A 12,575-nucleotide genomic window follows, 5' to 3' on the forward strand; every position below is an offset into this window, starting at 1 on the left:
GCCACTGTCGCCCCTCACCTTGTACGACTCTCGACACATCACCCCTAGGCTTCCTCCTTCAAAATCTCAATCGCCCCATTCTTGTACTCCTTTGCGTACCGCAACAATCCCGTGACATTCTTCTCACTGATAAGCTTATCTAGACATGTCCCACCAAGACAGGGCTCTTTGTAAATGAAACGCAACGCAGTGGCCTTCAACTCATCGCGCAACGTATCGAACGTCTCGTTGACTCCAAAGACAACAATCTTTATGGCATCTGGGTCGGCTCTACCGCGGCGAATAGAATTATAAACCACGATAGGCAACGTCAGCTTGTGATAGTCGTCCATAGAGAGCAGCCCTTTTGATACCAGGTGAACCATATACTTTGCAAGGGTGGTATGGTCGTCGAGGGACGACATGTATGGAGTGAAGATTTGGTCGCTCACTTCTTTGCCAGCTTTTTGTGCGTCAGAGGCAAAACCTTCGTCGTCTTTGGGGATATTTCTGTTTAAGGGGACTTCGTCGCGTTGACTGAGCTGGCGGTCACCTAGAGCCTTCTGTGGGGCCACTGCCGTTGAGGCATTAGATTGGAAGGAACAGCCATCCTCGATTAGACTGGACGTAAAGTGATGCGAGCGGGCTTGCTCATTGTCTTTCGGGGCAGAATCTAGATCTAACCCTTTTTGGGGCCCCTCTCCTCCAGCTATGTGGCCAGAGGCCCTGGAAGAATCATTCCCTGATGGAGATACGAAAGCAACGCGTCGGCAGGGAGCTTGCCCGGCATCTCTGGCTTTCAAGTTGTCTCCCGAGTCTATGCTAGTCGTACTTTCTGTGGTTTCAGCGGATGCTTTGTCGAGACGAGAAGAAGTCATTGTTTCAGAACCAAGAAACTCGTCCTGACGAGGGGTAAGTGGCCCATATCTTCAGGGAACAGATTCCAATCTGCCTCCGCGATAGACTCCATGTCGATCAACTTTAACTGCGATTTAGATTTTCTGAGATTGGTTGTCTTCGGCATTGCCAGGCGCCAAACGGCCCAATTTTAGCCTACGATGCACCGTCAGTGGCAAGACTGTTGGTCCAGCACGCTGAATTAGCTTGCTAGCGGTGAATTGATTGAACAATTGGTCTGCTGGAGAGGGGTTCCGGGAAATATGTGTAACTTGTCAGGGGTGTATTCCTTGATGGGAAAAGTTGTTTTCACTCACAAAGAAACTCTCAGCTAATATTGTCTTCCAAACCCATTGGAGTCCCTGTGTCGTCTCTCTTTAGGGTTATAGACACCTTTGGTTGAAGTTTAGCGTCGGCGTGATTATTCGGCAAGTGTATTAAGCATAAAATCCCAAGGCATGCGGTCTTATTTTGGCTGCTATGAAAATAAAATTGGGATTTGGATCCTATCAGACAACACAAGGGATTTGATGCAGATTTCAGAATTTACCTGCGGGTTGCATATCCGTGAATCGAAGATGCCAAAGGCTAAATGATATTCTCCCCTGAATGCAAACTATTTTTTCAATCCGCTTCGCTGTGCCTCACTGGTTCGCCTCGAGAATGGGTGTAGTTTGCCACGACCAACTCATACTGTACTTTGAGATCACGTCTCGTCCAACAGTCTAAGTTGGAAGCCTAGTCAATATGTGACTGTAGAGACTTTAGTAATTCAGAACCTTGAGTGCACACTTCTTGTGCTCCTTTGCCCAACTCAACACAGCGAAGATGTTCTGGTCATGAATCAACTCGTCCTTGATATAATGGTCAATTGGGTCATAATAAGTCAATGCGATTACCCCGGCGTCTAGATTGTTGCGAAGGCTGTCGAAAGTCTCGTGGACTGAGAGAACTAGGAAGGATGGTTTGAAATGCATTGAGCGTACCTGAATGGCGAACGTATCGTTATCGGTAGGCTTGTTTCTACTTGCGCTGGATCCTGTCTCCGTCGTCAGAGGGCTTACAATGCTTGAGCCATTTTTGTGCGAATTGTGTTGAACCTTAGATAGATATGCTTGAGCAGTCTCTTTGAATGAACGTTCTAGCTCATCCGATGGTATGTCTCCACTGGACTTCGAACGTGCTCCGCGTGTTTTATTGTTGGAATCAGGTCGAGCGCTGGGATTTGGCAGGGCTTCAAGTATCTTGTAGTTGAAGCCAGGCTTGGCGTCTATGGTGTAATTTGCTGGCATGATGGAAGAGGTTAGGGTTTAGCTTGAGACTTGTGCAAATCGTGGTGAGAATGAATGGTGTCCAGCTTGCACTTGAGGCGGAACCCATAGTGCCAGGGGTTTTCAGCACTTTTGATGTGCTTGATCTTGGGCCTTGACACGAAACCCACTCAAACAAAGACACCGTCCAATACACAGAGACTGGTACGACAGCACAATTTTACCTGTGTCGCAAGAATCATCGCTCACGCAACAGAAAACAATGCGTGACAATGGGGGTTGATTGAGTATCATTGTTCTCATTTACGACGACACCAGCTCACCCGAAGCAGAACATTGCACTTGACCATTGCAAGCAATGAGCCAGTACCAAAACCCAAACCTTAACGATGCATTATCACTCTCTTCCAGTCTTTTCACATGAACATGCCGCCTATTGAAGTGAAGACTTCAGTCGATATCAATGGTGGCAGCCAAAGCTCTTAAAGGTAGAAACTTCGGGTAGCCGTTGACGTCCGGATGACACCCTGGACGCCTCACTTCCTGTGAACGATCAGTCTTTTGTTCCTTGTGGGGGTTGTAGAAGTACCAGTTGGCGTACAAGATTTACAAGATTCTGCTCTAGTCGGCGTTTTGTGATCAGTGCACCAGAATTCAGTGTTTTTAGTAGCCAATCTAGACCTGTAACCGAAAGTATCAAATTACAAGGAAACAAGAGGGTAGCAGGCCTTTGGGCAGGGGTAATGGTTTGTCCCAAGGGAATTATTTGTACTAGTACTGTCGACGTCTACTGGCTGGATTAAGATCGAAATCGATCACGGAGGGATAGTCTTCATCATCTCAACGATGCCGAATTCATCCCTGTTTCCTGTCGTGCCGGCCGGGATTCTCCTCGTTGACGTCGTTGTCCAACCTCGTTTCTGATAGTACACCTCGTTTAACTCTTGCATCGTACTCAGGTAGAGTACGATCTTTGGGTTTCCTGCCCTTTGCTTCTCGTGCCAATTTTGTATCGACCTTCTCTTGATCTCTGCCACGCATTTCTCCATAAGCATGCTTGCCACACCCATTCCCTTCACTCTCAAGGATACGACAGAGGCGAGCAATTCCCACTTCTCCGCTTCTTCCTCGCCCTTCATTATGGCGTCGACTGCTTGCCCGTTCATTTGTTTTTCTGATACCGAGCGCTTGAATAGCATTCGACTATGCTTGCCTGCCGTATCCACAGCGATCTTTGGCTCGTGAAATGGCTTGGCGCTTATTGTTCCAATGATCTCGCTACCCTCCTGCTTTTCAAATGCTATCATGCAAAGACCCTCAGTACCTATTTCATCCAGCATGTCTTGTGGTGCATAAAAGCGGCCCACCTCCTTTGGGAGGAATTCTTTGCCCGCGATACTTTTGGTGTGTGCGTGGGCAAAAGCCTCGTTCTCTAGAGCGTAGAGGGGAGGGAAATGAGGTGATGCATCAAGTTGCTCGGCGGACAGCGTGATTGTTGTGGCATTAGGAAACGGGTCAGGTCTTTGAGAAGCCATGATACAATATGAGGATTCTGTACTGGGGGAATTTTGGAATTTAATCTCGTCACAGGCCCTTCCTGGATTGAGTGAAAGGTGCATTTATAAGTTGATAGCAAGGTAAACAGGATGACTCATGAAGTTCCCGTGAAGATTCCAAGTCAGTTACCAATCAGTGGCCAATGACGAATTCGACTATTTTAGGTTCATGACTCAGGCAGAGGCGCTGATGGGCGGCTCCGAAGTGCCGGATATATGCCTTACTAAATTCAGAAGGTGGTAAGAATTTCCTTCATGCTGTGGTGACATTGAGGGCTGGCATCAGTCTGTTCACATCCTGAAGATACCAAACTTTGTCGCTTTTTCCTCTGGCCTTTTACCACTCAGAGCAGCTCTCAAGCCGAGTCCAAGCACTCTTCTTGTATGTGCCGGTGGAATCACTCCGTCATCCCAGAGCCTCGCGGAAGAAAAAACGGCGTCGCTTTCACGTTCTATGCGGTCCTTGAGTTCTGGATCCACGGATTTGCCCACGGTCTCCATGACAGCCGAGAGTTGGCTCGAGCCCATGACACCGATCTTTGCATTAGGCCACATCCAAAGGAATCGGGGAGAGTAAGCTCGTCCGCTGGTTGTCAAATTAGTAACAGCATCTATCTGATTCATTTCTTGTCCAGTCCGCTCTTTCTGGGTGATTTCTCTATACTTACCACATGCCGTAATTACCTGCTCCAGCGCTGGCACCAAAGACGACCGTGAACTTGGGCACATCAGCACATGCCACAGCGGTCACCAATTTTGCTCCATTTTTGGCAATGCCACCTTTTTCGGCATCTGCACCAACCATAAAGCCACTGATGTTCTGGAGGAAGACTAGCGGTACGTCTCGCTGTGCGCATAGTTGGATAAAATGAGCGCCCTTGAGTGCTGACTCGGAGAAGAGGATGCCATTATTTGCTACAATACCCACTTGATGTCCAAAGATTCGCGCAAACCCTATTCGGACAGTATTAGTATAGGGGCAGCTTTTCGAGAATCGGGAGATTACCTGTGACGAGGGCTGTCCCATAATCCTTTTTGAACTCTGAGAACTCACTACCATCAACAATACGAGCAATGATCTCATGAGCTGAAATATGCTTCCTGAGATTGGTACCGGCGACGCCTGCGAGCTCTTCCGGATCATATAAAGGCTCCTTGATTTCAGTGGACTTGAAGGTAGGGCTGGTTGAGTTTAAGTTGCTGATTGAGCGCCTAGCCAACACCAAAGCATGCGCATCGTCAACCGCTAGGTAGTCAGTAACGCCAGATATTTCGCTGTGCAGCTTTCCGCCTCCCAGAGCTTCTGCCGAGACTTCTTCTCCCGTAGCAGCTTTCACCAATGGTGGGCCTGCTAGAAAGATAGTACCCTGTTTCTCGACGATGATCGATTCATCAGACATCGCAGGCACATAAGCACCGCCGGCTGTGCAAGGGCCCATCACCACCGAGATCTGCGCGATACCTTGGGCGCTCACTACTACAGTGAGCCTATGTTTCAAAGCTATGTATTCCACACATACTTCTTGCTTGGTTATAGAATATGCGTCCGAAGTGGTCTCTATCCGGAAATACATCCGCTTGGTGAGGCAGGTTTGCGCCTCCAGAGTCCACTAGGTATATGCAGGGGAGTCCTACCGAAAATCAGCGGGGAACGTGTTCAGAGCTGCCTATGACGCCCACCATTTTCGCTTGCAATGGCTTGTGCTCTCAGATGTTTCTTGACCGTGATCGGATAGTACGTGCCGCCCTTCACCCTTGTGCCTCTCTTTCAGCATATAACTCTCACAAGGTGTGCATCGCCGTGCCCTTACGTGCTATCGTTGGCAACGATCATGCATCTTGTTCCTTGTACAGACCCAACCCCAGTAATGATACCTCCAGCAGGCACCTCCTCGCCTGAGTACAGACCATGTCCGGCTAACGTGGAAAGCTCCAAGAATGGTGTACCAGGGTCTAGCAGTGCTGTGATTCGACTTCACGATAGCACAGGATTCCTTTCAGCCATCATTCATAGAATGTTATGACGGCCTGCTCACTCTCGTGGTAGCATCTTGCCCCTAGCAATGTGTTTCTCTCTTGCTTTGGCTGACCCGCCGACCTGGATCTGGGCGTGCAGGTCCTGCATGCGGCCGAGCAGTTCGCCCATTTGAGCTGCATTCTCGCGGTAGTCTGCAGACGTCGTGTCGACATTTGTAGGAAGGACTGAAAGAAGGGCTGCATGGTAAGCGTGAGGATGTGTTGCTATTGTTCGGACATGAGGGGATTGGCGTGAAAGAGCGCAAGGCGTAAGTATTCGCGAGCGAGAACAACATCTAGTAAGAAGCAACATCGAGTCACCGCAATCGTGTCCATTGACTTGATGAGACCGTTGAAGAAACCGCGATCAAGGAGTTGGAGTTGCCCGCGAATAAGCGTAGCGGACTCGGGCACGTGACCTATGACGTAGGCCAATGATATCTCAGAAATTTTCAATGAGAACTGATTACAGGGCTCATCGCTCCAAGTCAATATTCGTAAATGTGTTCCTCCAAAGATACCTTTTGTGGTTGACAAAATGTCTACAAGCATGCTCCAGCGTACACTGTTCTCAGATCCGCCTTCCTAACAAAATATCACACTGGTTGGTGATCACATAACCTTCTGCGTTTGAATATTCATGTTCCATGAAGATACCTGAGGCTGTAAAGCCATTCCGCCTCATTCGACAAGATCTTAAGAACTTGCAAAATCGTTATGTATCTGATTGGGCTGTGTTCAATCAGCTCATTGTGGCAAGCGCGGTTTATGTTTTTTTCACCAATTTGCTTCCTGGCATCACTTTCGCCAGTGACCTTGATGTCTTGACTGGGGAGAGTTGGGGCACCATTGAAGTGGTGTTCTCGACTGGGCTGTGTGGAGTCATATTCAGCCTGTAAGTCTTTGATCAACTAATGTCCCCTCCAATCTACTCCTCATGCAAGCCACTTCAAATCAGCAACTTCCCAATAAAAACACAATGGGGTGATGTCAATAGCTTGACTGATGGTGACGTAAGGTTCTCCATACAGCCTTTGACAATCCTTGGTGTGACGGGCCCCTTTTCTGTTTTGGCGGAGAATATCTATTCTTTATGTTCAACATCCTTCAAGGTAAATATTGTGGTGAAAAAAAGAATCGAAGCGTTGATCAAAAGCAGCCTAACCATGCGTCTAGATACCATTTCTACCATTCATGGCGTGGTCTCTTATACACGCCGGCTGGATGCATTACTTACTCGCCATCGTCAACGCTCATGATTGGACCATGCTCTATGTAACAACGTTCTCCACCGAAATATTTTCACTGCTCAACAGCATAATCTACTTTCACAAAGCTGTCCAAGAGCTTCAGCGCGCCCATAAAGCGCTCTCGTTTGCCGCTTTCCTCTACGCTGTCATCGGTGCCATTGGGACAATGCTCGTTGCCATTTTTCTTTCCACAGCCGAACGGTGGAAGCCCCTATTCCACAAATACATACGTATGGGTCTTGTTGAGTATGCGGCCGCTATTTCTATCATCGTATTCATTGGGATACCGCATGTAGGCGAATTGGCAAAATTGGATAGGCAGACGCTGCAAGTCAGTGACAATGCCTTCCATCCTAGCGATCCCAAGCGCTCAAGATTTCTTGTCGAATTTTGGCATCTCCCTGTCTCGTGGGTCTTTGCAGCAATTCTACCAGGTTTCATCATCAGTGTCCTATTCTTCTTCGACCATGAAGTAAGTAGTATCATTTGCACCATTGGCCGTTATGGTACGAAGAAGCCAGGTGGCTTTGCGTGGGATATTGTACTTCTAGGTACGACGACAGCTCTTTGTGGCATTTTGGGCATACCTCCTGCAAATGGCCTCCTTCCTCAGGCTCCACTTCATTCCGAGTCTTTGATGCATGACGAACAAGACGAGATCGCCATCGGCAGCGAAGAAGGCGAAAAGATCGAGCTCAGGCCAGTACGGCGCGTTTATGAACAGCGATGGAGTGCCTTCCTACACGCAGGTGCAATCCTGGTCTTCATAAGCCCTCCATTGCAACACGTTCTAGGTCTTACGCCAACAAGCGTGCTAGCAGGGCTATTCATGTATATGGGCGAGCAAAGCCTCTCTGTTAACCCCATTCTCAATCGTGTCTTTTACCTACTCACGCCGCCTTCCGAGCTTCCAGATTTACCAGAGACAGTGAAGAGCTACCGCAGCGTACATGCATATACTGTCACACAAATAATTGCGACAGTGATTGTATTCATTGTCACACTCACAAAAGGCGCGCCTGCCTTTCCGCTCATCATTATTGCGTGCGTCCCCGCCCGGCTCCTCATCATGAATAGACTTTGGCGGCGTTCGACTTTGAGATACGTAGACGCATGGGCTTGTCGAGACGGCACACCAGAAGATGACGAAGACCAAGCGGGATCTGCGTCAAATTTCTCACTACAAGAGCCTGTAAAGGAGGGTGAAGGCAATGATGTGGAGACAATCAACGTGTGAGGACAGAGCCAGAGCCGGGCCAGTCCTGTCGTCAGAAATGAATAACGACAACTCTAAATCAATAGGAATAATGGCATTCCAGACATCATTCGCTGTCACTTGGTCGGCACTGTGTACTTCATCGGGAGAGGTTCTTTGTATCCTGATACATTCACTTCGGCAAGAGTTCACTATCAATGGTCTCTTTGATGAATTGGGGGATACGCTCGGGAGGAACTTCAACGCGCGAAGCCTTGAGGTCTGGATTCGTCATGACGCGTTGTGGACCACTGTAACTGCGCCAATAGCCTCTATCCCAATTGTTATACTGACTCCCATTTTCTACACGCAATGTGGTAGAGCTTCCGCCAGATGTCCCGGCTGCACCTTGCCCGGTAGAAAACCAGACATGGTCCCCTGTATGCACGACGTGGAAGCTGAACTTGATTTTGAAGAATTTATGAGATCCAGGTTTACCAATTGACACCATGCGCTGATGGAGATCACTGACAAATTCGGGAAGACCATCGGGATACTCGAACCAAGCGAGTATTGATTCTAAATAAATCTCGGCCCAATCTGTATCGAATTCGAAATGTACGAGATCACGACGCCATGTACCACCATGCTCGAGATCATACAGGTTGTGCCACTCAGGTGGAGGTCGTAGCTCACTCTGCTCAAAATGTTTGCGGAAAACAAGATTCCAGACCTCCTTAGTCACCGGTTTTCTGTCCCTCATGTTGTGGGAAAGAGCGACGACCAGAGCGTTGACATCGCGTTCTCCCTTCTGTATAAAGTCGAGATCCTCTTCAGCGAAAACTGGTAGGACGTGGTTCGAACCGCGGTCGCATGCTGCAAGCACTGGATTATACTGTTCACTGTCTTTGCCGTTCCGGTTTGCACCTTTGTCCAACAGCAACTGGGCGACCTTCGGTTGGTTGTGAAATGCGGTCTGGTGCAGCGGTGTTTGCCGAAAATCATTCGTATGGTTGATGTTGGCCCCATATCGCAACAACAAACGAACGATTTTGTCATGACCTCGATAACTCGCGTAGTGGATGGAATTATTTCGGTGTTTGCCGTTCTGGTCGACAATCTCTTTGGAGGATGTAGCATACTGAGCAAGCAATATCTTGGCCGTAGACTCGTATCCACAATAGGAAACGATCATCATTGGCGACAGCTCATTCGAGCTATCTATTTCATGCTTTACACCTTCGGCGCAGAGGAATCTGACAAGATCGTCACAGCCAATATGCACTGCCCATGATAAAAGTTTGATCTTGTCGTCTGCGTGTACATGTTCATCCCATGGTACGCCTTCTATATCTCCAGCAAGATATTTATCGGCGATTATATGACTAACCACAATAGCCCTACTGCTACTTTCAGAACTATCTGTTATCGTTGCACTAGTTAGTTTAGGCTTTGAAAGTTCGACAAGATCAGCATGCCGATTTTTGACTGCAAAGAGAACGGCGTAGGCTTGAAAAGTAGCCACACTGTCGCTTGTTCTTTGACGACTGAAGAAATAGAAATTTGCGGCATCGACTAGGCATGCCAAATATCGACTGTCTTCCTCTTTTTTAAGCATTATTTTCTCGCTGTTGATAGTAACGCAGTCCGTATGCTTTTGAAATCGTACAGGATTCTTGAAATGGATATCCATGAATGCCGATTCATTCTGTGGCGTTGCGACCAGTCTAGCCCCAGATCCATCGTGCTGTACAAGAAAAACGACGTCGCACATTGTCGGATATGACCTGGCTTGAAGCTCGCAAATAGCTCTTTGTAAGAAGAAAGCCCGTTCGTCACCTTCCACTACCCAGATATTACCCAGACTTGGAGCATTTCCAAGTCCGGCTTGTTGAGGCCGGAAATTGGGTGCTCTTATCTGATTTTCCCAAATGATCAGGTCTTGATCCCCGACCTCTTCCAGATCCGGTACCTGCAATCCCAAAGATTGAATCCTTTCAAAGTCATTCTTCACTGATGCGCATAGTCCAGCTATTTCAGCACGAGTATTACCCGAAAGGAACGAGGTTTGTGGATGGCACGCAATGATATCCACAACAATCCAAGATGCTTTGATGAGATTAGCATAGGCAGAAATCGGGACCTGTCCGCCTTGTGTGACCGGGTATAGCTCAAGCCTCGAACCTTGCAGCCACCACCGACCTGTGTCTATCCACTGACTTACCCCGATAGAGCTCCACGGCTGCGAAACCTCGGCATTCTTGAGGAGTCGGGCGCTCAGAGAAGACCTGACTAAGCTGTCTTCTACTAGGGACAAGGAAGGAGATAGCACGTCGTCACGCTTCTGTTGGCTTGATATCAAAATTCTTATTTGCTGTACGTCACCCTCTAGCGTGTTTGTGGAGTCCTGTATGCGTTGTAGTGAAGAGTTTCCAGCCTGTGTCAGAAGCAGTGTTAAATATCCTAGACACACAATAAAAGTCAGCCTCGTTATTTCAGGCTTGTCCGAATCGTTTCTTTGCTCTTTGTGCCTGCTATAAACGGACTAGAACCTATCAAAAGCCAATTTCAGGCACTTCGACAGATCCAACTAGTCATCATAGATTTCCTTGGGGGAAGAGGGTGACCCTTAACCTTTGCAACTTACCATTGTGCTGGTGCATCTTACTCCGCAATTCTTCTATACTCTTCCTGTGCAAAGCCCACTGGAATCTTTTGATCCTTTGGCGCATCTTTGAAGTCGAACCCGAACCACTTATATCGTACTTCTGGGCGTACTTTTCCAGGGCTTTTAGGGTATTATGTATGTTTCCTACCATGTTGTTGACGATATCAACCCTATCGGGCCCAGACTGAACCAAGCTCGACTCCGGATCCTTCACTTCCTCTTGAAGAATAGTCAATGAATTCGACATCGTCGAAATTTCCGCTACAAGTAGCTGGAACTCCTGAGGCGCATCTCGGGCAACTTTGTAACAATCGCGGTACAACCGCCATGCAAGCTCTCCTACTTTGATGAAATCACCGACGGCAAATCCGAAAGACATGACTGGAATAAATCGATGAACAGACTATTGAGATAATTACAACGATGTTTACCATAAATGATGACTGAAATAGTATATGGAGTATATGCAAGAAGTCAGCAATTACAGAGCAAACAGGGCACCGGGACTGATCAACGCTGAATAGATATAGGAGATACCAACAAACACATAAGACGACGATGAAATGTGGGTAAGGAAGTAGGATGACAAAAGATATGCGGCTGAGCCGTAAATCCTTCGGCATCAGAATAGTCTGCATTAGTGAGAGCATATTCTGCGCCAGGCTCTGATACAATCTGGCAAATTTGATAGGGACGATTCTAAAGCCCAAGTAGTCTGCTCTTGGCTCAACAAATTGCAATTTGAGTTCTCTAGGACCTTATTCAACGCCAACGAAAATCAATTTCGAAAAAGACTGCATCAGACGAGAGATCTCGGGCGGGTATGCCAAGACATCAATTAAAGCCGGGCACCGGAAGTGCAAGCCCACAAGCTCTAGATGGGAAATCACGACTCAGAAAAAAGAACATAATTTATACACACCATCCACCAAATGCCTAAGTAATGGTCCTCAAGATCCGCCTCGCGCGTTTCGGGAAAGCTCACAAGCCATTTTACAACATAGTCGTCGCGCAAGCTCGGTAATCCCTCCCCTGCCTCCCCTACCTCCCCTATGCCATCCCAATCTCCACCTCGTCCACTCTGATTACCGGTCTCCCTCCCTGCCCATCCTTCGTGCTCTATGACAAAGCTAAACAAGCCTCAAATCCTATAGCTCAGCACGCAATTCCCGCCCCCTCGAAGTCCTCGGAACGTACGATCCTATCCCAAAAGCACCCGCGTTGGGCTCCCCTCCAGATGAGAAACCAGTGAAGGACATCAAATTAGACATTGTGAGGGCGAAATACTGGCTAGGTGTGGGGGCGCAGCCTAGTGAGCCCGCGCAGAGGTTGTTGGCTTTGGTATGTCTAGTCTCTTTTCTCCATTGGGCGAGGGAAGGGGAAAGGAAGGGATGGGATGTGATGGAAAAGCAGGGAGCAGAGATGCGATCTTTGTTGGGGGGAGCAACAAAATGTTTAGTTAGAGAGCCTGAGGATAGTAAAGGGGGCAAGAGAAGCCGTGAAAGAGAGAATGAAAGCAGAGCTTGGGCGACGAATATATGGACGGGAGATCAAGAGCTGACATTGCAATTGTGTGTAGATCGGACTCATCGAACCCAAATTCCACATCCAGAAGATGAAGGCGCTGGGAGAGAAAGTGAAACAACAGGCAGAAGAGAAGGAAGAGGGTGCTGTCCAGACGAAATGAAGTTGACGCCCTATGTGGATGGAAAATCGGAGGACTCGCCCAAGCAATCAAGGCCA

At 48.1% G+C, this 12,575-nt stretch overlaps 6 protein-coding genes across 6 annotated transcripts; 2 read left to right on the top strand and 4 right to left on the bottom strand.

The window, feature by feature from the left end:
* Nucleotides 1-44: 44 nt before the first annotated feature.
* On the bottom strand, nt 45-2,168 carry KY384_000496 (uncharacterized protein; the record flags this gene model as incomplete). Its single annotated transcript, XM_044809032.1, has 2 exons — nt 45-906; nt 1,669-2,168. The coding sequence occupies 2 exons, from the start codon at nt 2,166-2,168 to the stop codon at nt 45-47; spliced, it is 1,362 nt and encodes a 453-aa protein (XP_044665019.1).
* Nucleotides 2,169-2,962: 794 nt separating this feature from the next.
* Nucleotides 2,963-3,682, bottom strand: KY384_000497 (uncharacterized protein; the record flags this gene model as incomplete). Its single annotated transcript, XM_044809033.1, has 1 exon — nt 2,963-3,682. The coding sequence occupies one exon, from the start codon at nt 3,680-3,682 to the stop codon at nt 2,963-2,965; it is 720 nt and encodes a 239-aa protein (XP_044665020.1).
* Nucleotides 3,683-3,994: 312 nt separating this feature from the next.
* On the bottom strand, nt 3,995-5,277 carry KY384_000498 (uncharacterized protein; the record flags this gene model as incomplete). Its single annotated transcript, XM_044809034.1, has 3 exons — nt 3,995-4,359; nt 4,388-4,657; nt 4,710-5,277. The coding sequence occupies 3 exons, from the start codon at nt 5,275-5,277 to the stop codon at nt 3,995-3,997; spliced, it is 1,203 nt and encodes a 400-aa protein (XP_044665021.1).
* Nucleotides 5,278-6,913: 1,636 nt separating this feature from the next.
* KY384_000499 (uncharacterized protein) lies at nt 6,914-8,206 on the top strand (the record flags this gene model as incomplete). The annotated part of the gene is made up of 1 exon (XM_044809035.1): nt 6,914-8,206. The coding sequence occupies one exon, from the start codon at nt 6,914-6,916 to the stop codon at nt 8,204-8,206; it is 1,293 nt and encodes a 430-aa protein (XP_044665022.1).
* Nucleotides 8,207-8,357: 151 nt separating this feature from the next.
* Nucleotides 8,358-11,211, bottom strand: KY384_000500 (uncharacterized protein; the record flags this gene model as incomplete). Its single annotated transcript, XM_044809036.1, has 2 exons — nt 8,358-10,627; nt 10,812-11,211. 2 exons carry the CDS (start codon nt 11,209-11,211, stop codon nt 8,358-8,360), a joined length of 2,670 nt encoding a protein of 889 aa, XP_044665023.1.
* Nucleotides 11,212-11,775: 564 nt separating this feature from the next.
* Nucleotides 11,776-12,519, top strand: CYT21 (Ribosomal protein S16, mitochondrial; the record flags this gene model as incomplete). The annotated part of the gene is made up of 3 exons (XM_044809037.1): nt 11,776-11,852; nt 11,987-12,173; nt 12,412-12,519. 3 exons carry the CDS (start codon nt 11,776-11,778, stop codon nt 12,517-12,519), a joined length of 372 nt encoding a protein of 123 aa, XP_044665024.1.
* Between the last annotated feature and the right edge of the window lie 56 nt (nt 12,520-12,575).

The sequence above is a fragment of the Bacidia gigantensis genome (genome assembly GCF_019456465.1).
Source record: "Bacidia gigantensis strain McMullin 20006 chromosome Unknown contig_74, whole genome shotgun sequence".
Classification (NCBI taxonomy): Eukaryota; Fungi; Ascomycota; class Lecanoromycetes; order Lecanorales; family Ramalinaceae; genus Bacidia; species Bacidia gigantensis.